At 41.8% G+C, this 25,916-nt stretch overlaps 1 protein-coding gene across 1 annotated transcript in view; it reads left to right on the top strand.

The window, feature by feature from the left end:
- The window catches only part of tgfbr1b (transforming growth factor, beta receptor 1 b), a 67,057-nt gene that overhangs the window by 18,106 nt on the left and 23,035 nt on the right, over positions 1 to 25,916 (top strand). Inside the window, exons 2-4 of the mRNA XM_027149962.2 lie at positions 12,470 to 12,715; positions 18,009 to 18,245; positions 23,003 to 23,233. Coding sequence (XP_027005763.1) covers positions 12,470 to 12,715; positions 18,009 to 18,245; positions 23,003 to 23,233 — 714 coding nt within the window. The remainder of the gene's footprint in view (positions 1 to 12,469; positions 12,716 to 18,008; positions 18,246 to 23,002; positions 23,234 to 25,916) is intronic.

Raw genomic sequence — 25,916 nt, 5'->3', positions numbered from 1 at the left:
CTGAACAGGAACATAATTGTAATAGAAGTTTAAACATAGAGCTCAGACCTGTGTGTTGCTTAAACATCACAGAGGTGCAGACCTGATGATCACTCACTATAGCGCTTCGGACCCCATGACACAGTCTGCATGATTGTGGAGATAAAAATGATGCCGTACAGCTGTAAATAAGGCAAGAAACGTTTCTATAAAGGCATGGAAATCCGATTTTAACATCTAATACATTTTGGGAAATCCACATCAATTGTGGGTAAACGATTTTTCTGGCCTTAACCACATCATCATCTGTTTAATCCCTGGTGACTTAATAATGTACTTAATGTGTGTAAGTTAGTGAGTGTATGTAAGTGAGTGAGTGTGTGTATGCATTAGTGTGTGTGTGTGTGTGTGTGTGTGTGAGTGTGTGTGTATGCGTGACTGAGTGAGCTGAGTGTGTGTGTGTGTGTGTGTGTGTGTGTGTGTGTGTGTGTGTGTGTGTGTGTGTGTGTGTGTGTGTGTGAGACTGTATATGTGTGTGTGTATGCATTAGTGTATGTGTGAGTATGTGTGTGTGTGTGTGTGTGTGTATGCGTGACTGAGTGAGTGTGTGTGTGTGATTGAGTGTATGCGTGAGTGAGTATGTGAGTGAGAGTGTATGTGTGAGTGAGTGAGTGTATGCGTGAGTGAGTATGTGTGTGTGTGTGAGTGAGAGTGTATGTGTGAGTGAGTGAGTGAGTGAGTGAGTGTGTGTGAGTGTGACAGTTTTTCTGGTGTACTGGTATTCACACCTGCTGTAACTAGGCTTAGTGCTGATTTACATACGCTGCATGGTACAGGTCACACACACACACACACACACACACACACACACACACACACACACACACACACGCAAATGTGGAGGCTTTGTTTTCTCTTCGTTATCACTTAGCGCCTGAGGCATGGCACTGTGGCACAAAATGAAAATTTCTTAATCACCAAAGAAAATGATTGCCACCGGACACGTTTAGTGCTGAGCAGAAACCCAGCAACTGTTATAAATCACACACACGCACACACACACACACACACACACACACACACACACACACACACACACACACACACACACACACACACACACACACACACACACACACGCTGTATTCCTGAAAAAACAACAGGTAGACAGTTGTACTGAAACACAATCCCTGTTAATATTGGAACTGTTTCTCTCTCTCTCTCTCTCACACACACACACACACACACACACACACACACACACACACACACACACACACACACACACACACACACACACATTTACATGCATATGCACACTTACACACACATACACTCTTTTACACGCTTACACACACACACACACACACACGCACACGCTCTTTTAAAAACACACACACTCACACTCACACACATTTACACACTTACACATGCACACACATTTACACACACACACATTTACACACACTTACACACACACAGAGCCATTTGGTGCAGTAGTTTAACAGCTGAATCGGTGTAGATCTTGGATCAGGATGCAAGTGAATATTTCGTATTATTAATCTTGTAACCATGTGATTACCACTGCGGCAGGACGAGACGGATCGCTTTGTAAACTCCTGGCCTCACCGAGGGTCTGTGCTCATGTGCATTCTGCAGCATCAATGTAATGACACACACACACACACACACCCACACACACCAACACACATCAGTATACAGTTATTGTAAACGTAGCTTTTGTTCAGTCCCCATGCATCTGTTGTCAAAGCGGTAAAGTCTTCATCAGTAATGCCATTCTCTGTTGTTCTCTGGAACAAAACGGGTATTACGTGACGGCTAGAACGCGCTCTGGATGGGATCGCATTTATTGGCTCGAGTGCCTGGACGAGGTCTTTTGAAGTCACAAGTTTTGTGCAGATGAAAGCGCTTGTAATGGAGCGATGTACCGGGCAAAATGACTAATAAGAGCCTAGTGAAGAATGAAGCACTTGGATAGTTTCAGTTGGAAAAGTTTTAAGTGGTCTCCTTCTTCACTTTTAAGTGGATGAGCAAAAGCAATTAACGCACACGTTCTTCAACTCGCTGTGCAGGAGGATACAAAAGGAATCCGACGAAACGGGGAGTTTATAATATATTTAGTTTCATTTATACTCGTGTTTGTGCTGTCGGGAGTCTGGAAGACGAGTCCGTTTGTGTTCTTATAGACGTTCAGTGTTACTGCGTCCGCACTGACACACCCACACAGTTCATCCATCCATCCATGTACCGCTTTAACATTACACAGGGTCGCAGGGAGGCCTGAGGACTCAGCAGGGGACACATGGACACCCCCCCAAACCAGCAAACGTTCAGTAACTACTTAACCCACCTCACACCCTTCTTCCATAAAGGTTACATAGAGCAGAAAGCATCACAATATCAACACCTCTTTAGATTACATGCCATGTTTTCCATAAAAGTTATGAATGAACCATTATGGGGCTGAACTCATTGGGGATTCGAACTCATGACCTTCTGATCAGTAATCCCAAGCCTTAACCACTAGGATTCTTCTTATCCACAATAAGGAGCTGATGCCCCGGCACTGCCAAGCTGCCCCTGTTGGGTCCTTGAGCACGGCCTTTAACCCTCTCTGCTCCAGGGGGGCTGTAACATGGCTGACGTTGTGCTCTGACCCCAACCACCAAAGTAGGGATGTGTGAAGACAGAATTTCACTGTGCTGTAATGTACATGTGACAAAATGAAAGACTTTTTATTGGGTTTTACCTTCTGACAGTCTGTTATATGGTGCTGAAACAGGTAGTGGGAAATTGAGGGGGAAAAAGACAACATTTTTGATGTAGGCAGAGGTATCCTGAGACCTATCCTGCAAACCCGCGTTTGTCTCCTGTCCGTATCGACAGCTCTACGTACGTCGGATCATTGGCGTAATATATTAGTTGAAGGCACTCGTCGTTAGCCGGGTAGTTCGTTTTCGAAGCCATTTGTCATGCAGTTTTCTGTCGGTCTCATTAGGAGGCAGATTTGTGAAGCGAGTAATTGCAGCCCCTCGTACACTCCGAGCTCCCGGACGTGTTAAGCGGGTGACCTTTTGCCTCGGCGACTCTCCCACTCTGTTTCCTGACAGCACCTAAAGGACATTGAGCCCAAAATAGTTGGGGCTTTGGGGCACAGATCTGTGTGCAGAAGTCACACCTACTTGGTCATGTCCACAACACACTCCGTGCCAGGCAAACAGTGAGTCAGTGTTTACACACATCTCATGTCTGACTCTGCCACGTCCTGCAGGGCAGTTAATGGTCCAAGGACAACTTCCAACTGCCTTGATCAAACTGGACAGATAAAGAAAAGAGTTGTAGCTTTAGCCAGCAGTTCTTTACCTGTGACCCTGAGGAGGTAGTTAACCTGCCCGTGGCTCAGTGTGCTTCTGATCCCCACACTCACTCCAGCCTTCTAATGTTAATGTACATCCGTTTCTCCCCCTTTCTTTTCTAATCTCACTCTTTCTTTCTTTCTTTCTTTCTTTTTCTTTTTGTCTCTCTGTTTGTCTGTTTCTTTCTTTCTTTCTTTCTTTCTTTCTTTCTGTCTGTCTCTTTCTTTCTTTTTGTCTCTCTCTGTTTGTCTGTTTCTTTCTTTCTTTCTTTCTGCCTGTTTTTTTCTTTTTACATTTACAGCATTTATCAGACACTCTTATTTAGAGTGACTTAAATTGTCTTATTTCAGTTTATACACCTGAGCAATTGAGGGTTAAGGGCCTTGCTTAGGGGCCCTGCAGTGGCAACGTGGTGGACCTGGGATTCGAACTAATGACCTTCCGATCAGTAGTCGAACACCTTAACCACTGAGCTACCACAGAAAGAAAGAAAGCGGTTCTTTCTTTCTTTCTTTCTTTCTTTCTTTCTTTCTTTCTTTCTTTCTTTCTTTCTTTCTTTCTTTCTTTCTCTCTCTCTCTCTCTCTCCCTCGTGTTTGCCTCTTTCTTTCAGAGCTGTGATTAATGTCAGCACATCGATCGAGTCCTTTCATCTTTTTTCCCTTCTTGATTAGACGTGTAGAAAAGAAGCTCTTCTGCTCCTGTTTGTTTCAGGGAGGAATCGATGTGAATCGCTCGATTTGCTCTCCGCTTTACTTTCTCACTGTACAGCACGAAGCGAAACAGGCGAGCTTATTAATCTGTAAGCTTATTATTCACAAGGACATTTTCCACCACAAAAAAGTGCTCTTACTCCGACCTCGTCCCAGAACTCTTTCAGCATGTATTAAAATGACACATTTTTATAGTCTTCCCTTATCGTTAGAAACCACCTCTGGCGTTAAATATACGAAGAGCCGTGATCTTTGGATTGTCCGTCCTCCACGTCGGCTCTTCTCTACTTTCACCTTTCCTTCCACTTTCTTGACAGACTGAATAAAATATGACTGACTTTTTCTTTTTCTTTTTCTTAAAAAGTAACATTTTTTATTTGACTTAGCTCTCCACTGTGACCACTCAAAGCCATCAGCACTTTTTAAATACGGCCCGGTGCGTCCCACAGGGTTAGAAAATGCGTGCCGGCAGACGGTGAGAAAAAAGTGTGAAAGGTGCTTTGTTACCCTGGAGAAAAACTTTTGTTCCTTTGTCATTCCAGACTGCGCAAAAGAGTCCTCAGTCCAACGCTCAGTTGAATTTCTGTCTTTTTATTTTATTTTATTTTATTTTATTTATTTATTTTAAAAAAAACTTTACAAAAACAAAAGTCGCATAAAAAATCTCTGAAAACATCATGTTCACATTTCGCTAAATGAATAGAAAAAAGAACGACGAGAAGCTCAACCTTCCTCCGTGTCTATAAAGACCATATTATTGTGTGAGATGTAGATGCTGTACACACGCCTAGCCTCGAGACATGTACAAACAGACCTCGTTCTCCTTCACGTCGGTCTGGATAAACTATACAGTCGCGAGCGCATGCACATCACAACATGTTGCCTAGCTACAGCTGGGAGCGAGGAAAACGCTGTGGGGTTCATGTAGTACAGCAATCGCTATATTACACTCAGCACACGGACAGTTCAGTAATCCTCCTCCCTGTAGCGTGGCTTGTCCAGAAGCCACTTATGTCTTTATTTATTTATCTATCTATCTATCTATCTATCTATCTATCTATCTATCTATCTATCTATCTATCTATCTATCTATCTATCTATCTATCTATCTATTTATTTATTTATTTATTGTTTATTTATTTAAATTCAACTGTAAACCGACCAGGTAAACATCATCCCGCTCTCATCGCTCTCCATGCTCCGCACTTCTCCTGACACATGTTAGTAAAAAGCAAAGAGCTTCTTTAATCATTTATTTCTCCGTACTGCTGCATGTTATTACTCCTTCTCACTTGTTTATTTATTTATTTCTGCATTTATTATCCCTCATACATACAGATCGATCGGCCGCACTTCCTAAAACTGGAACTGCCGTGCTTCTTGTCCCATGTTTCCGGTTTAGAAATATTTAGAATTTTTTTTCTTATATTTACAAAAAAAAACAAAAAAAAACCCTTATTTCTATGCTCACGGGTGGTTTTATATTTGATAAAATGGAAAAAAAGTGAAGGTGTGAATGTAAAATTAAGATAAAATATGACTTTTTTTTCACTACAAGAGTTGAAAAAGTTTGAAGTAAGTAAGAAAACACAGACATGGATTTATGAAGATATTCGGAGGAGCTTGCACCATTCACCATTATACAGCAAAATACAGCCAGGTTTAACCCTGTTCTAGCATGACAATGCCCCTGTGCACAAAGCACCATGAGCAAATGGTTTGTGAAGGCTGGACTGGAAGAACTCGAGTGTTCTACACACACACAACCTGTGTGACTTCCTCACCATCCCAACATCAGTGTCTGATCTCACTAATGCTCTTGTAGCTGAACGATCACGAATCCTCACACTCACACTCCCAAAATCTAGGGCCTTTTTACACCTGGTCACTTCATGTGTTGTCTCTGATCCGATAGCTATCTGATTTGTTAAAACTGTTCCATTTACATTAGGCCACATAAATGCGTCTCAGCGAATCGGATATCAATCCGATCTTTCTACTCTTCTTAAAATATATTTTACCTCATTTTTGGGGTAATTGAAATGTTACACGCTTTGGTGTGTGCGGTTTTCAGAATGTAATCATAAAGAAGAGGAAAACATTTGTTACGACGGTTATGCTACAAAAAACAGCATTTACTGTTTGCTGCATTTTCGCTGGCAGCAGCGCGTTTTAAGACCCAACGAGACACCTGGGTGAAAGGTCACCTGCGAGTGACGTACTTCCGTTTGGGAGGAGTATAGCGCTGACGTATGTGGCTTGAACAACCACATTCATTTACACCATTTTCATCTGAAATGCATCCCAGACCACCTCCTGAAGGGGTTTGAGCGATCGGATTTATATCCGTCTCTAAAACGTTTCAGAGGGCATTTAGACCTGGTCTTTTTACGATCGGATAGCTATCTGATCACAGAAAACGCGTGAAGTGACCAGGTGTAAAAAAGCCCCTTAGTGGAAAGCCTAACACTACTACACACTGACTAATCTAAAGGAAGGGTGTCTTCAGGGCTCATTAGCTGCTCCGTGTGATAAGTAGCTCAAATTGCTTAATGTGTCCCCCCTTTTCATCGAGGGAGCAATCTTTAAGGGAAGCATTTCTCTTCAAATGAATTAGTTCTTTTAACAAAATGAGAGATGGGAGGAAGATGAAAGTCGAGTATTGCTCTACATTCTAAGGCTACCAGCACAACACTGCGTACAGTGTTTTACATGGATTCCTTTTTGCCAGATAGTGATATAGTACCTGCTTAGTCAGCTTCCTCACTGCACGTATGTCATGGATTATTACTCTTCTGCTTAATTCCCTGATTTATTTGCATACCCAGGACACATGTTGGCCGGGGAAACACTGATGGCTCACAAACGTTTGCTTGTGGACGTGGCAGTCTAGTGGTTAAGGCATCAGACTACCAGTCGGAAGGGTGTGAGTTCAAATCCTATGTCCACTTGCTCGGTGGACAGAAGATTCAAACTCATACCTGCCACTTCTGGGCCCCTGAGCAAGGCCCTTAGCACTCAGTTGTATAAAAAAATGAGATAAATATGTAAGTTGTTCTAGATAAGAGCATCTGCCAAATGCTGAAAATTTGCTCTGGATATTTTTAAGCATTTGTAAATTTAGATTTGTTTTTAGAGACTTAATGAACACCCTGCATGCACAGTGGCGCAAAGAAAAGGCGTTTAGATCGATTATTTAGGGTACGGATAAATCGTGGAATAGGACGTGTGTGAGGATTTTAGTATGAGGACCGATTACCTTTTGTTTATTTTGTGCTCGGTTTAAATGTTAGGCTTTTTGTGGTTGGTGAGATTTTCCATCCTGATGTCCTGCTTCTGGTTGGAGTTCTCATCAGGAGGAGGTTATTTGCTGGTGCTGATGCTGCTGCTGCTGCTGCTGCTGCTGCTGCTGAGGATGAATCCACACGACAGCCTGGAGATACATGGGACTGCTGTGGATGAAGATGGATTTAGGACCGTAAATGCCTCAAACAGTTTTCCACTCAAGTCTCAATCAGTGACCACTTCAGTAACTGAATAGACCTCATGTTCAAACTAGAATGAATTTTCCGGTTACACAACTGCACTTTCGGTCCATATAGTACACAGTTATAAATGTGAAATGATTTCTGATGGCACTCTCTGACTTTCCTCTTGAGTCTCGTTCTTCTCAAGGTTTCTTCATTATCATCTCAGTGAGCCTTTCCTCGCCATCACCCCGACTCGCTTATTTAAAACGAATAATCCGTCGTTAAACGCGCTTTACAAATAAAACTGCGAGGTCCTAGTTAAGTACCATTTTATCCGGATCAGCACTTGCTGTTTTCCTCAGTGGCCACATCTGTTGCTCCCGACCTGCCCCCAGTATTCAGTATGCAGTTTGTTTCTTTTATTTTGATCATTATTTTCTAGTCCTCATATTTTACATTTTTTCTTTTATTATTATTCCTTATAATAATATGTGGATTTCTACTATTTTCTAGTCTTATGCATATCCTGTGTATAATCTAGACCTTATCTGGACCCTATTGTATATTATATAGATCTGAGACCTGTCCTTAAATGTTCCTGATGTGTTCAGAGACATAAGGAAGACAAACATTCTAAAAAAAAACCACAACACTTTCTTGGTGTGCAATTATAAAATTTCTCTACAGCAAACAACACATTAGATCAAAGCCAGATGTTCACGCTTTGTAGGGAAAAAAGCCTACGCAAAGGATGGGGTGTAAATCAAAACATTTCTGCATCGGTCCAGTGAAATGACATATTTATGATTTTTCCGTGACATCCGACAGATTTTTGGAAACAGTTATTCATTTACGGCATTTGGCAGACGCCCTTATCCAGAGAGACTTACATTTAATATCATTTTATACAACCAAGTAATTAAGCTTTAAGGGCCTTGCTCAGGGACCCCAGCAGTGGTAGCTTGGTGGATGTGGGATTCTAACTCACAACCTTCTGATACCACGTCCCCACATCATTCACTTCACTTTACTTCCGATTACCTTTTGTTTATTTTGTGCTCGGTTTAATTCAAGTCCATTCCATTCAGTTTTACTTATATGACACCTTTAACAATGGACACTTGTCTCTAAGCAGTAATACAGAAATACATAAATTAACCATTTTAAATTTATCCCTATAAATATAGGTGTAAATGTGTATAGATTCAGGGTATATATTTTACATCTATCTATACATTTAGTTCCTAACGAGCGTGCCAGCGTTGACGGTGGTGAGAAATATCGACGCGAGAAAGAAACCGTTAGAAGAACCGTAAGAGAAGCCGTCCTCATCCGAGCGACACCAGAGAGCGTGATTTATAAAGCATTTCAATTCTCTCTGTTCTCTATGGGCAAAAAAGAGCAGTTTTGTGTAACCATGAAATTCATCCTAGTTTTAACATGAAGTCTGTTTTGTTAGACTCGGATACGTCCACGATCTCCTTGTCGGCTCTCAGAATCAGGACTGGCTATGAATAGACCTGCAGAGTGAATCCCAGCGGTGGCACTTCTCTCGTTTTTTTTTTTTTTTTTTACCTCCGTTTGTATTGGGACTTGCCTCATCTTGGACTCTTCACTAGCAGAGTGAAGCACACTAAGTCAGATGCAATGGTCTTGCAAATCGAATCCACTTGCGACTGCAATTATTTTCAGCTTTGCTTAATTCACTCGACTTTCTCAGTCGTCTGACTCGCCGAAGCACTCCCGTGTGCGCCCCCCCCCCCCCCCCAAAAAAAAAAAAAAAACCTTCATTAATCATTTACCGCAAGCAACTTTACTGGAATTTTCGCCACGTCACTTTCGCTAGGATACAATTTATTTCTAGCGTTTTTTTAAGTCTTTTAGCGGCTGGAGTTCGTTACCCGAGTCATAGAGTGCATTTCTCAGTTCAGGAAGTTGCACACACCACCTCGGTGCTTCAGTGACTCGAGGCGATGCAGAATCACGGGAATAAACAACAGCTCTCTAGAGACCATTACAGAGACCCTCCCTTTTTTTTTCTCGCTCTCCTTTTTTTTGTTTCTTCCTCCATCCAGCGTGAGTCATTTCACCAAATCGACTCTGAATTTCTGTTCTATGGAAAGCTCTTATCACTTGTTCCTTCTCCCAGACTAGTCATCTTTCCTGACAACACATCCGGACCGTAATGGAACCAGACAACCGTCTCCCAATGCCGTACTCGTCTGAAGAACTGTCCACTTGTCCACTTCCTTTACTGTCGTCTCAGAAACACTGTCCCCAACTCCCATTTGAAGGGAACGCTATTGCTCTGATATTTATTTCTCACGTTCTTAAGAGATGTGTAGTCCATTTAAAATGTACCATTGTTCCTGTGAACAAGATCCTACACCAATCCTGTTCTTTTGCTTTATTTGTCTCGCCTCATGTTTTAGACCTGTCTAGCTGTAGTGTTTCTACCTCTCGCTATTTCAGTGTCTCTCTTTTTCCACGCTGCCCTGTAGACTTGTTCCTCGTCCTTGTCGTCGACGGTGATATCGTCAGAAATCCTCAGCGCTGAAGCAGGCTGGTCATCTTGCTGCAAATTTGTCAGGACCACGCAGCTTAGTGTCTGAGTTAGCAAGCAGAATCCGTTCTTGAAATAAAATATCTGAGTGAAAGTGCTGCTCTGGTGTCATGCTCGGCCTGAGGCGTAGCCGAATATAGGCTAGCTATCGTAATCCGATAAAGATTGGCATGTTAGTTGGATAGTTATATGCGTTAATACAATACAAGGAATATGTGACGGAAATAAAGATGACTGCCTAAGCGCTTCAGTTTATTTTGAGTTTGTCACATATACAATACAGAACAGTGAACATTCTTTCATCGCATATTGCAGCTTTTTGGAGGTCGAGGTCAGAACGAATGGTCATGATACAGCCACCCCAGAGCAGAAAGGGTTAAGGGCCCAACAGTGACAGCTCAGCAGTGATGGAGCTTTTATCTTGATACTCTGAGCAACAACCCAGAGCGTTAACTGCTTGAGCCACCACTGCCCAAATAACATTATACTAACATTTATCAGTGGGTGGAGCAACTAGCTTTTCAAAACAGTCACTAAAATGGAACATTCTAGAGGGAGATTTGGTGTTTGTGTATAAAATTCAGCAGCATATACTGTATATCTATATATATATATATATATATATATATATATATATATATATATATATATATATATATATATATATATATATATACATACACACACAGGTTGATGGAGAAGATGCGTGTTCCATTGATCCTCACTCCCATTGTTAGTCACTGTACCTAGTTTGCTCCATATTTGTATAAAGTTTGACTGTTGCTTAGAATCTAGCTCTAGGTAACGCTAACGATGAAGTGAATGATGTCCAGCTCATGGTCACTGCAAGTCGCTGTATGTGTGAATGTGGATGTTTGTTTGTTTGTGTGTGTGTTTTCACTCTCCGGTATGGTATCTGAGCAACGTCCTTCTGCCACACGGTGATCACGCCCCACGCTTTACCTCTCATAACAATACCTTTATTTGTTTTCTTCAGAGATGCCGAGCGAAACAGAGTGATGGCAATTGAAATGAGTTTTTATTTGTTATCTGCTTTAAATAAATACTCCCAATGCAACAATCTCATACTGTGCTTTGGATGGTTGCCACCATCAGGCTGTTTGTCATGGGCATAGTGTATGTGGATATAGACGCCAACATGCCGTCAGCTTTCTCTCTTCTAGAAATGTCAGTCGGTAGAAATTGTGAAATACGTATATATATAAATACGTATACGTGTTGGTGCAGCAGGTAGCGTCGCTACCTTAAAGCTATACTTCAGCTCCAGTGCTGTGTAACTGGAGTATAATGTTAGAAGCTCAGGGGTTTATATTTACATCATTTAGCAAATGCCCTTATCCAGAGTGACTTACATTTTATCTCATTTTTATACAACATAACAATTGAGGGTTAAGGGCCTTGCTCAGGGGCCCAGCAATGGCAGCTTGGTAGACATAGGAATCGAACTCACAACCTTCCAATTGGTAGCCCAACACCTTAACCACTAGGCTACCACATCCCGTTACATGCCAGTAGGTGAATTGCCCATGCTAAAAATCATGAACGTGTGCGTACACGTGTGTGTACAATTAAAAAAGCGTCCTATACCAGGTTTTTTTTTTGTCCTGGCTCACACCCAGAATTCCTGGGACAAGACCTGGAAGCAATATCATCCTGACTAGGAAAAAAAAAGTGGTTACTTTTCTACAAACCTGTCACATATTGCTGCACATGTGGCCCGGAGTTGCAGATTCAGAGAATTCATTTCTCATAAGTGTTTAAGTCTGTCTTTGCTTCAGGAGCTTCCTCCAGGTACTTCAGTTTCCTCTCTCAGGCCAAAACTTCAAAACTAAATTGTACGCGTCTGTTTTTAGCATTGCGATTATCTTTTAGTGCCGAATCCTCTGACATTCACTTCAGCATTTGTGCCAATGTCAATATCTGCTCAGTATCTGGCTCCACTTGTAAGACAAAAGTGTGTGACGCAAGAACACAAATCGTGATTGTGTGGCGAATTTATTCGACGTCGCACGATTCTGCGTTTTCCCCTAACGAGAAATTCTTCTGCAGACGATTGCACAGGCCTCAAATTAGCAGACGCACAATTCCTCGCTCGCTCGAGTTTGTTTTTGTGCATCGTTTTTTTAACAAGCAATTAGACCATAGTTTCTCAACCGCGCCTGTATTTTTATTTTTTCCAATACGTGATTTATTTGGGTCTTTTTGTGTCTTTGTGTTTGTGTTCATTATAATTCAAATGAGAGAAAAAAACCCAGCAGTTTATCAGCAGTGTTAATGAGATGAGATGTTTGTGTAGGATGTTTTGTAAGTTTCAATGCGAGCTAAACTTAATGTTTGTGCTTTTGCAGCCTTACAGTGCTACTGTCACCGCTGCCCCAACTCGACGTGCAACACAGACGGTCTGTGCTACTTCGCCATCACCAGGACGGCCAGCGGGACTAAGAAGGACAGTTGGTGTATCAGCGATAATGAGCTGATCCCACGCGACCGTCCCTTCATCTGTGCACCGTCTGGCAAGGACAATACAGGCATCTACCCCATGTGCTGCAACACGGACCTGTGCAACAAGAACCCCAACATCACCGTCATAAGCGGTCAGGACGCACTACAAGTATTGCCCAATTCCAGCCCTAGCGAGTGTCATTATCTTAACACTGTCCAAGCATGATTTTTCTTCTCCTCCTTCTTTTTCATCTTCTTCTTGTTATTATTATTAATAATATTTAATAATGATAATTTAATAATTAATAATAATGAATAATATGTAATCATTTTTATTCAGCTTAGATTCTCTGCTGAATACAATCATTCAGACAAAGTTTTATAAGTTTTAATAAGTTAATTGTAATTATCAGCCATCTCTAAATCACTTTGAGGAGTGTGGTTGAGGATTATTTATTTATTCAATTCAATTCAAGTTTATTTGTATAGCACTTTTTTTATTCATTTGTTTGTTTGTTTGTTTGTTTGTTTGTAATGTTTCTTTCACTTTTGTTTGTTAAAGTTGTTTTTTTAGGTCAGTAGCCTACTATGGCTGGGGATCATGGGGTGTTAACTGAATATACTGCCTACACACACACACACACACACACACACACACACACACACACACACACACACACACACACAAACTTACTTTTTCATTTTTTGTTTCTTTCTTCTGCAGGAAGTCTGTTATTAACTTATTGCTGTGGTTTATTGTATGACTTCATTATAACTTTTACATTTCCAGCATTTTTTATTTTTAATTTTTTTAAAGTGCCTTATAGTCTGCATCAGTATTATCCTCACGCTGGTATAAATAGCTTCAGGTCGAAGTATAGTCTGGGCTAAAACCCAGTCAGAGTGCAAACTGCGTCTCGGGCTGATGACAGACAGTGACTCAGCTGTTGAAGCAGTCAGGGAAAGTTCACACCACCACCTCAGTGCCACAACACAGAAGCAGAAGAGTCTTCTCTCGTGCAAAAGCTTCGACATCTTGGACTGAAACGCTTAAACCGAAATGAAAAAAATATGTATTCACATAAAAAAGCTCAGTGAAATGAAGAGGACGGAGGAGAAGCTCATGCTAGAAGAGGTGTAGATGAACTCTACATATGAATCATGTAGACCTGAAGGTGGGTCTGGGGGTTTTTGCTTAGTGTAAAACAGAAGAGCAGCGAATGAGTGGCCGTAATTTCAGGTGTAATAGAGTTAACAATTTCCAGAAGGTTGAATTTAGATACACTGAATGTGAGAGTCTACCCAATGTACATACAAGCTGTGTTGTACAATTCTGCAGGAAAAGCAGGCCCCCAGAGGACGTGCTACATTATTCTTTTCATTCTAGCAGCATTCATTAATTAGAATTGTTTTTATTATTATTAGTAGTAGTAGTAGAAACACAAACAAATGCACTATGTACACGACCACCTAGCGGATGGAATTTACAAGCGTGGTATCGTCTGTAACGGAACGTTACCGGTTCTCGTTAACCAGAAGTACAAGCCGATTCCCAGTTGATGGCGACGTCAAAGCTCGTAACGCACCGCAGCTAGCTTTAGCAGAATACAGTGTATAGTAAACACCGAGCTCATTAAAAAAAATGTAAACATGTAAGGTGTCTCGTGCTCCACAGTGTCGTTGATGCCTGTTTTTTTCAGGGTTTGCGCCTGGTAGCTCCGCCCCTTTTCCGCATCATAAACAAAGTACATGAAGAGTCCGACATTCACACTTGCTGAATAAGTGCACAACTATTACTGCTTCCTCCATTTATGTCAGACACTTATCCAGAACAGCTTAAATTTTCTCATTTATACACCGGAGTGTTAAGGGCCTTTCTCAGGGGCCCAGGAGTGGCAGCTTGTGCCCCTTTTCCACCAAGGCAGTTTGAGTGCTGGTTCGGAGCCAGAGCCTAATTTGAAACCAGTTCTTTCTTTTTCAACAGCCAAAGCATCAGCTATGAACCAGGAAAGGTGGTTCTTAGGTAGCACCAAAACATTGCTGGTCTAGGCTTAAGAACCGCTTGTGTCAGGGGCTGTGGGCGGGGCTGGGGTGGGGTTACTTTTAGCACCTTTAATAATGTACCTTAAGTATACTAATGTTTAATACACTTTTACTTTACCGCAATATAATCAATTATCAGCACACATAATAGTAGTTAGCTACATGCTAAGGCTAACTTTTTTCTGTGTTAATGATAAAATAACGTTATGTACTTTCTCGATTACAACCTTCGTTTATGCAAATTACACGGAGCTGCACGTACACGTTGGATTCGCTGCGTTTGGATGCCAATGTAGGTTCACAAAACCATGAGCATTAACAGTAAAGCAACAAAGTATTGTTGATGTTGTGTTTGTGTTTGCCACTGCTGCGCTAACGTTGCTGGGAAAGATGAGACGTATACAGTGACGTAACACTCGGCTCTGTGATGGCTCTCTAACCCATGGAAAGGCAAACCGGTTCTCTTTGAACCAGCACTAGCTCTGAACCAGCACACGGTTCTTTCTGGTGGAAAAGGGGGACACTGGGATTCAAACACATGACCTCTCAATCAGCAGTCCAACACCGTAACCACTAAGCTACTACTTCCCTTCTTTTTTTTTTTCATCTTCCTGTTCTCTGTCTTCTCGTTCATGGACTTTTCAGCACACTCTTATAAACTATTCATACTACAACACGGCACAGAACACTGAGATCTGGGATGAGTTTAAGCTACAGATATTACAATGAAAAAATAACTATACACTGCTGTAAAGTATTTTAAAAACCTAGGGAATATGTAACACTCCACATGTGTAAACCGGATAAACATCTTGTTTACTCGGTGCTATTAAGAGAGAAAGGATTTGAGTGTCAGGACTCAGGATCTCGGAGTGAACACGTCTCAGCGACATGCTCACAGAAACACAAACACACTATTTGCTACACATGGTGGCCATCTGTGCTGTTCCAGGAACTTCTTCCTCACATCCCGACCGCTTTGTTTTCCTCAGCGACTCGGACCATGTTTCGTCATTTCTGTTTAATCCTGCCTGCTTGCAGTCTAGACAGCCTTCTTCAAGATCTGGTTTCAGATATCTGGAAATTCAGCCTTCATGGTGAAGAGTCATAAGAAAAGAGTCAGCCTTGACTCATGACTCATGTCTGTTGCGAAAGAGAATTATTTATTTACTTACTTACTTAAATAAATAGATAAATATCTATCTATCTATCTATCTATCTATCTATCTATCTATCTATCTATCTATCTATCTATCTATCTATCTATCTATCTATCTATTCAGCAAATCTTTGGATATATAAGCTATTTTATGGGGGGAATTTTTAATTTAGTGTTCCTAAGTACAGAATCCCAGCGTCTATGATTTAGCTTTTGTATTTATTATTGATATTTTCGACCATTTTCCTACAGCGATACCAGAGCCACGTGTAAAATGCCACTTTTACACGTGGAAACTGAATTCACTAAAGACACAGATTTGCTTGTAGTAGCAGTTTATTTCCATTTACACCACCTGGGTTTGGTCACGTCCTTGTTCAGCGTCGAATTTCTTCGACACTCCGAGCTTTAAGAATTTAAATTTTTTTTTTCTAAATGTTTGCTTTCCCTTATCCTACTCTGGGTAATATAAGCATAGAAAAGTTCCAACAAAAACTTAATCCTTAAATAAATGATGATATCTATTTCTGCTTTATTTGAATTGAGATTTCACTGAGGAAAGCGCAAACATGTCCTTACTACTGAATTGTTGAGACAGTGAAGATCATTCAAACTCTACAGGCTCCAACATGGCGAGATAACATCGAAGGGTTTTTTTTTTTTTTCCTTTCCATTTCAACATAGACAGCACGATGCCATTGAAACTCTCGATGTGTTCTCTTATCAGCAGCACATCATTTTAATACAAAGCTTGTGTATTGCTTTAATGAGTCTGTCTGTGTTTTCCTTTGTTTCTGTCTGCTGCCTTGCCCTGTTGTTAATTGTTTGCCCCGCCCACTTCTTCGTTACCATGGACACTAATTGTACTCAATCTTTCCTCCAGGTGTGTTGTCTTTGTCTCTGATTGTCTCTGCTTTGTTATTGGTTCTTGTTCACTATATCTACTCTGTTTGTTCACTTCCCTGGTGTTAGTCGTTGTGGGTGTAGTATGTTGTCTGTTCATGTCTCTGTTCATGTCTCTGTTCATGTCCCGCTCAGTGTTCTGCTCTGTTTTGCCTGCTCATCTCTTGTCTTAGATTAATAAAACGTAAAACTGCATTTGGGCCCTCACTCGCCTTTGTCTCTTGATCAAGGCCCTTAACCCACAATTGCTCTGTTGTATAAAATGAGATAGCGTGTAAGTCACTCTAGATAAGGACGTCGGGGAAATACGATAAAAGAATAAAATGTAAACAGTTCAGTTTCTTCATCATCGTCTTAATAACAGTGAACGGTTAAGTGAACGGATCAGTGAATGAACCGTTTATAAACACTTCATTACATTCACGACTTCATTACGGTGCTTCCCGAAGAAAACGTCCAAGCACGGATTAGCCTAAAGCTATTAGCACCGCGAGGTTTCCGTGGATGCTACGACAAGACGCCTTAAACATGCCCGCGGATGTTCTTTTCTTGGACAGCATTAGGACAGTTTATACTTGTGCCTTCGTAATTAAACAGCACCAGAAGAACAATGTGCACTTTTTAACTTGACACCTCACAATTACACAACTGAAGTTACTCAGAATCGCACCTTAGAGTGTCACCCAGATGACATTACATGTTCAGTCTGGTTTTTCCTTCTAAGGATTCTTCCTCGTATCGTCTGGGAGAGAGAACTTTCTCACCTCCGTCGCCTCTGGCTTGCTCATTAGGGATACTTTTTTACCTTTTAATTGAAACCTCCGATCCAGATTTTTATAAAGTCGCTTTAATCAAACTGCTTTCTAATTCAAATTGAATTCAGTTGATAGTAATAGCTCTTAGTAGTTAAGAAGGTTGTGAGTTCATATCCCGCCACTGCCAGTGCCTTTGCCTTTCCTACGGGGTTACAGGAGCCACCTTATTATTTCCATTTGTACCACTTTACTTGTGTGACCTAGTTTTTTATTGCCTCATGAGGACAAATCTCAAACCCAAGAAAAAAAGAGAGAGAAAAAAAAAGTTCCTTCATCTAGAATAAAAACCACTCACTCGGTAAACTGTGGTAAACTTTTTTCTTTGTCCCTTTCTTCAGATGTTCTCTGGCTGGGTTAACTATAACGGATACAATCATACAAAAATATTTTTAATGAAAAAGCTTGAGATTTTTTTATTTGATCAGCAAGTAATAACTCGCAATAATAAAAATGGTAACCTTTCTCTCTGTCTCCTTCTCTCTCTCTGTCTCTCTCTCTCTCTCTCTCTCTCTCTCTCTCTCTCAGTGCCCACAGAGAAGCCTCCCTCACTGGGTCCTGTGGCTCTAGCAGCTGTGATCGCCGGGCCCGTGTGCCTGCTGTGCTTCGTGCTGGTCACTATTTTCTACGTGTGGCACAGCCGCTCAGTCATCCACCACCGCGTGCCTAACGAGGAAGACCCATCCATGGACCACCCGTTCATCACCGTGGGCACCACGCTCAAAGACCTCATCTACGACATGACTACATCCGGATCGGGTTCTGGTACGCAGCCTTCACACCCTTCTCTCTTCCCGCTCTCAGATCACACGTGTCTTTTTGCCTGAGGCTGAGCGTCTCGGAGTTTTTGTTGTCTGACGATCTCTCCTGTAATTACCTGCTGACATGACCGTCTGCCCGCCTTTCTGTCACGCTTTTGTTTACAGGCCTAGTATCTCTGTCTGCGTTTCAGCCGGTCTGTGGGATTCTTTGAACTCGTTGTTTTGTGCACATATCACTTTCCATGTGGGTGTGCGATTGCGCTGTGTTTGACTGAATATTTTGGATCGTCCCCAAGAGGATCCTTTTCACCTACAAAATACGGCTCTTGTTTGTAAAACAAGAGAAAGAACCAAAAGATTTCCTGAGGCTAGGATTAGATAAATAAATGTAGTAATACCACATGGGCAATACACCAATGAATGATTTTATTGAGAGTACAATAGACTGTGTGTGTGTGTGTGTGTGTGTGTGTGTGTGTGTGTGTGTGTGTGTGTGTGTGTGTGTGTGTGTGGACCTCATCGCCTTCACTTGAGTGAGCAGTGAGAGTTCACAAGTGCTCACACGCCACAACGCTAACTTCTCACCTCGAGACCTTATCAGACGTGAGATCTAACACAATGTGTAATTACCACAAGCTTTAATTCTTCAGTAGAACACGACCCCAGGTTACCAAACAGATTCTCCTTTTATTTCGTTTCTTTACCTTTGAAAGTTAAAGTAAAAAAAAAGGGAGCACATGTTCATAAATCACTGCACTCACACCCAGGCTGAAAGTCTACCTTTGTAGACTGGTTCTATGTAGACTGGTTCTATGTAGACTGGTTCCTGGTTCTATGTAGACTGGTTCCTGGTTCTATGTAGACTGGTTCTATGTAGACTGGTTCCTGGTTCTATGTAGACTGGTTCTATGTAGACTGGTTCCTGGTTCTATGTAGACTGGTTCTATGTAGACTGGTTCCTGGTTCTATGTAGACTGGTTCTATGTAGACTGTTTCTATGTAGACTGGTTCCTGGTTCTATGTAGACTGGTTCCTGGTTCTATGTAGACTGGTTCTGTGTAGACTGGTTCCTGGTTCTATGTAGACTGGTTCCTGGTTCTATGTAGACTGGTTCTATGTAGACTGGTTTTATGTAGACTGGTTCTATGTAGACTGGTTCCTGGTTCTATGTAGACTGGTTCTATGTAGACTGGTTTTATGTAGACTGGTTCTTTGTAGACTGGTTCCTGGTTCTATGTAGACTGGTTCTTTGTAGACTGGTTCCTGGTTCTATCTAGACTGGTTCTATCATGGACAGAATAATACCAGAAAGAAAACAGTCAATTGATAGTGTATAATATTGGAGGGTTAAACATATATAGAGCGTCGCAGTCGTGCACCGTACGAGAAGAGCAGCACTGCGCCACGTCTAGAACTACACAGGTATCGCACATCAGCCACGTCCAGTCAAGCCAAGTCAGCAGTCCAAAACAGTTCATCTACTCACCAAACATGCAAAAGGTCACTTCAGGATTTTGAAAAGCGCTTTGAACCACAACAGACACCGAGTGGCGCCGATGATGTCCGTACTAGAGGTCTTCACGGATCCACTTAGATCCGAAAACCCGAGGTCCGACCTGAGACCCGAGCAGTTTCGGGTCTAAAAGTTTCACGTGTGCCTCTGACACGGGTCGGGTATAAAAATAGCGGCATCGGGTCTCGGGTAATTTAAAATGAATGTGTTTTTACCGAACGGACCCGAGAAGACCCGAACTACTGTATCTCGCGTGTGTGCATCGACTCGAGTCCTTTTCCAACCTCTCCTCTGTTTGCCAAGACCGCTTGCGACATCGTGTGACTGGCGGTAAGCTAATTTTCATTGAAACCAACCTGTCAATGAATTTTGAATCCACGCTGTAGCGGTTACACTAAAGTAACATTCGGGTCCAGTCGGCACTTTGCGTACGCTGTGGGACTCCCTTGCCAAGACGTCAACTTAGCGATTTTGCGATTTTGTCATGTATCTTTCTAGAACAGCATCTCTGTATAACTGTATCTCAGTTTGTATCCTGCTGATGCTCTAATGATAGGATGATTTTAAACCACTAGATTTAGTACCTTAGAGTTTCTGTAGATCTGGTTATTTCATATTTAAGGCACCTGTTAGGTCGATGCTCCACACGAAGCTAAGATTAAACAAATCTATCCTGGAACAAAGAAAAACCTGTGCTCAATGATGTGGTGAAGTTACTATAAGGAGACATGTTGTGCGAGTCTTCAGTGCCAGCGCTTTGTAACAGAAAGCCACAGGAAAGCCTTCAGGGCAGGATGTGTCTCCGTGTCTTACTAACATGACAAGCTGCATTTTGTTGTTTGGTTGGTTTATTTTTTTAATAGAGGCTGGTGAGAGATTGACTTTTATTGCACCATCAACTAACTTGCCTCAGGAATGTTCTGGAACATTAAACATGACTATTAATGATCATAAAAGCATGACTTATTGTGTATTAAAGTAATCCACGTTGCGTCAGTCTGCATCACACACACCCTGACACCCTGTTTTTGCCTAAAACAGCAAACCACAGCTGTTTTATTACTCGCAGAACTATTCTGCTAGAAGGCCCATCAATTATATGAGAAACATCTCATGAGCACAGTCCTGTTTGTCATTATGCTCAATTCCTTTAGCTATGGAGTACCTGACTCACCTTCTGTACTGTATTTCCACCATTCATCTTCTCTTTTCATTCCGTCCTTCGCTAACTCGCCTACGTGCTTCGAGCACCTGCAAGATGGTCACAAACTCAGAGATAGATAGAACTTCGGTCTGCTAAGGAAAATGGAATAATAGAATTGTTTAGGGGATTTAAACCAATAGAATACAGAAAGTTTTTGATTTGGGATTTGGTCACAGCCGATAGTTGTTGGCACGTTGCCGAGTCGTCTGTGCTTCTGATTTCGCTTTCGGACGACCGTGCGAGCTCCGATAGTCCGCTTTATCTATACGTAAACAATATACATATAGGCTGACACCCACCAGGAATTTCCACCGAATTCTGCAAGAAACCCCACGCAACATGCAACCCGAAGAACGCGTTTTCCATTACAAGGAAACCTACACTCAGATAACAGACAGGTTAGATAAGGTATAGATAAGGCATGTCTACATTTTCTGCCAGCAAAGCGACACTCAGCAACTCGTATCCATCCCAACACAGCCGCTATTGTGTTCTCCGTTCCAAACCCCTGAAAGAAACGACTGCACGTAATCGCATCTGTTGCAAAAGAACAGAACAGCTCTAGACATAGACCTCGTGTCGCTGAAAAGGTTTCAATTGCAGTTAAGCAAATGCCTGGGAAGGGTAACCGAAGTGTCTGAGCACACTGGTTTAAACTGGGATTAGCAAACACTGTATAGAAAACCCTTTATTTGCAGTATTTCAGACTCCAGGTATGATTTGGACGATCGTTGAACAGTTACAGAAAACCAGTGAAATGACTGCAGGTTCGATTTAAACAGTAAGATTACTGTAGACATGCTTTACTGCCAGAGGGCTTGGTGTATCATCCCCTGGTAGATACTATGAAACATTTAGACGCGTTCGTGTTTGCGATTCCGTGGCACATTTGTACGGTTGTGCCGTGTGATTGTAGAATTCGAGACAGAATAGAGATTAGAAATAGAAAGCTTTTGTATTCGGAGAAGATGTTTAGCATAATTAACCAAATAAGCTTAATAACTTAATTAACCAATTGAGCTGACCCAGCCACTAGACTGTTACATCCCAGTGCTGGTCCCAAGCTCGGACAAAAACGGGAGGGTTTCTTTAATTACTATGATTTTTATTGCAACTCATTATTCTATGCCTCTAAAAGTAGGAAGATGATACCGGAGGTTTTATGTAACTTTGTCTTGACACAATAGAATAAAGACCAGCAGCCATCAATTATCCTTAATATCAGAAGTTTTGCTGTCATGTTTTTTTTAGTCGTCTCGCACAATATTAGATTTAGATCTTAGACTAGATTGTTTTTTTTTTTCTATCACAGACACTTTGAGAAAGTTGCCCATTCTGAGAACGTGCACATAAAGCATGGAGAGTGCAAATGGAAATTTAGTTTGAGGTCATTAACATCATTCACTTGGCTGGCAGTTGGAGCTTCATAAATTAAAAGCTGTACTGAAACGGGGCTGCAAAGTCATTGTAATAAAAAATGGTCTTGGGATTGAATCCCATCCTCCTATAAGACGTAGATATCGTAATAAAGCATCAGAATGATCTGTGGTGCTGGTTGTTCTCTCTACCATGTAGAGATACATTACCAGCACTGTGTGATTAAATATGTCTGCATTGCTTATGAAGTGTTATAAAGGTATAGGTACACTTCAGTTTGTGTGTTTCAAAAATCTGGGTTAATGGTTTTACGTGTTAATACTGAAGCTGAATTTAGACTTCAAGCTTTTATCCGTTGATGGCTGCACACGGATCATGTCGATCTCTTCACCTCTAACCCGCTTTTCTAATTTACATTTAAGGCATTTGACAGACGGCCTTATCCATAGTGACTTATATTTTTTATCTGATGTTATACAACTGAGCATTAAGGGCCTTGTTAGGGGGCCCAACATTGGCAGCTTGGTGGAATCTGGATTCAAACTCACATTCATCTTCTGAGTTGTAGTCCAACACGTTAACCACTAGGCTACTACACTCTCTCTAATGCTTATACAAAAAATCCTAAAACTAAGACTTTCTCTTTTTGCATTTGTTTGTGTCTCAGGTCTCCCGTTGCTGGTTCAGAGGACCATTGCCAGGACCATCATCCTACAGGAGAGCATCGGGAAAGGCCGCTTCGGAGAGGTGTGGAGGGGCAAATGGAGAGGAGAGGAAGTAGCTGTGAAGATCTTCTCTTCTCGTGAGGAACGCTCCTGGTTCCGTGAGGCTGAAATCTATCAGACAGTCATGCTGCGTCACGAGAACATCCTGGGCTTCATCGCCGCCGATAATAAAGGTCAGCATGCCGCCGCATCTTTTGATAACGACGCCGTCGCGCCACAATCAAAGATGCTCTTTGTGCGTGGGGCTGGTTGATCTGTACAGCCTTGATCTCAAAGACTCTTTAATTCTGCAACATGGGAACTTGGAAAATGTGCAGCGAACGACCTGTTACCTTAAACAACTGAGAATCGAGAAAGTGGTTTAAAGATTCAATTCTAATTCCACCGAATAGTGTCGGTACACTGATCGAATTTGTGCCTGTTTTGTTTGTGCGAAAGTAAAGCATTGAATTTCATATCACACTTCACAGGTGCTTAATGGCTCATTCATTAATGGTTAAATGTAGATGCTCTTTAAGAATCGATGGCTTTAGGACTGTAGTTTCTCATTATTATTTCTGTTTTTCTGAGACCTACAAGGGGCAAATCAAACCAATTTCTGCTCTTTGAGATGCCCCAAGGGTTTTGTTCAAAAGTATCTGATATTTAAAGGTGTTTTCTTCAAGCACTAAAATACTGTGCGACGTCTTACCTATCACACTTGCAGCAATAAAATCATTCATTTGTTTATACTGACTGATACGTTAACAAGACTCATGATAAAAAGGGTTAATATGTAAAGGGAAATGAGCAACCGCAGAGATGGCTAAAGGGGTTAAGACTCTGGGTTGTTGCTCGAAGGATCAAGGTTCAAGCCCCTACCCTGCCAAGCTGCTTCTGTTGGGCTCTTGAGCAAGGCCCCTAACCCTCTAAGCTCCAGGGATGCTGTATCATAGCCGACCCTATGCTTCATCTTGAGCATTCTACACACCATCACAAGTCCTTTGACAAACCGGAACTAGACTCGGGACAAATGATAGAATTTTCGATAAATTCCACCTGTCCTGATGATAATATTTCCTTTCTGTCTTATTTGTAGTTCTCTCAGCCAGAGTATGTGCATTTATGGTCTATTTCAGTTTCATTTAATTATGAATTAAGTGTTTGTGTGAATTATTTAAAAAAACAAAAAAAAAAACATAAGTGCTAAAGCTGGAGATTTGTATCCAGCTCCCAGTACTTTTCCTCCCCGCTGTAATGGCATGATGTTTATACCTCATGCATTATGTATAACAGTCCACGCCCTGGTCTGTCCTTCTTCAGCAGCCTCCACTCCCCCAAAGCCATAGTCACTTTCTGATACTTAAGTGGCTCAGCAGGCGATGGCATGGTGCACAATATCTCAGGCTTATCGGTGCTGAGAATTCACTGTCCTTCAGTTAGTTTTGTTCATTTTATTTAAAGCGAATACTCGGCATTGATAAGCCTGAGATATTGTGCACCATGCCATCGCCTGCCGAGCCACTTATGTGGGTGCACGGTGGCTTAGTGGTTAGCACGTTCGCCTCACACCTCCAGGGTTGGGGGATCGATTCCCGCCTCCGCCTTGTGTGTGTGGAGTTTGCATGTTCTCCCCGTGCCTCGGGGGTTTCCTTCAGGTACTCCGGTTTCCTCCCCCTGTCCAAAGACATGCATGGTAGGTTGATTGGCATCTATGGAAAATTGTCCGTAGTGTGTGAGTGAATGAGAGTGTGTGTGTGTGTGTGCCCTGCGATGGGTTGGCACTCCGTCCAGGGTGTATCCTGCCTTGATGCCTGATGACGACTGGGATAGGCACAGGCTCTCCGTCACCCGAGAATTTCGGATAAGCGGTAGAAAAAAAATGAATGAATGAATGAATATTTAAACTAAAGAGTCAAGTCAAGAAGCTTTCGCTCTAGCTGGATAACAAAAAAGCCGTAAATCACTAAGACTAGTCAATCTTCCATCTAATCCCTGACACTCCCACGGTCACGTGGCACTCACATTTAACCCTTTTCACCAGTTCACAGACGTGACATTGACTTATATATACAGTACACAAATGAATTGTCGCAAGTCTGACATAAAACGAGTCGGGTGTCGGTTTTCAGTGTGAGGCGTGTGTTATTTCCATCTGAAGTTAACCTTACACAGAACTTTAGTGCTCGAAGATAACACCTTCAAATTTCAGATCCTTATGTACGATCGCTTGGGACATCTCCGAGAGTAGACGCAGGATTGATATCATCGTCGGGAGAAACATTTGGTTAAAAAATCTTTTTGTTTGTTTCTAGTAGGCTCAGTTAAAAGAGAAATGCTTACGAACAGCTAGACATTCTTAAAGTCCTAAGTGTATAAAGACATCAGTGTCCTTAAGCACCACTGTGGAAACGCAATGCTGATCATGGCATGACCGAAACAGGCGCAATTTCCTTTTTTTTTTTCCTCCAGGTCAGAATTTCCTGGAGGAAAAATATGGGGGAACGTTTTTTTTACCGCCTCTGTAGTCAAACTGGCTGCTCAGTTACCTGTTTGTGGATTTTAAGGAAGCCAAGGCGAGCTTTGAAAGTGAATCAAAAACCTACGCCATCAACTTTTTATTTTTATTATATTCATTTTGTCTGTCGTTATCGGATTCCGTCGACTCAGACAGGTTTTCCCAGACCTCAGGTTTATTTTTTGTTTAGTTGCTCTAGGGTTTCGCTGAATTGTGCTTGTGCTAGCAACCGAAACGAGATGAGGGATTTTAAAGTCTTTTGGCCTGCACAGTTTCATGTGTGAGTTTAAGTATGAATGAGTCAGAATGTTTATGAGCTTTGACATCATGTCTAGTCTAAGAGCTGTTTCCCACTAAAC

This window comes from Tachysurus fulvidraco, chromosome 3 (genome assembly GCF_022655615.1).
Source record: "Tachysurus fulvidraco isolate hzauxx_2018 chromosome 3, HZAU_PFXX_2.0, whole genome shotgun sequence".
In the NCBI taxonomy this organism is placed as follows: Eukaryota; Metazoa; Chordata; class Actinopteri; order Siluriformes; family Bagridae; genus Tachysurus; species Tachysurus fulvidraco.
The sequence above is the reverse complement of the archived record's forward strand: the minus strand, read 5'-3'. Positions and strand labels throughout refer to the sequence as shown.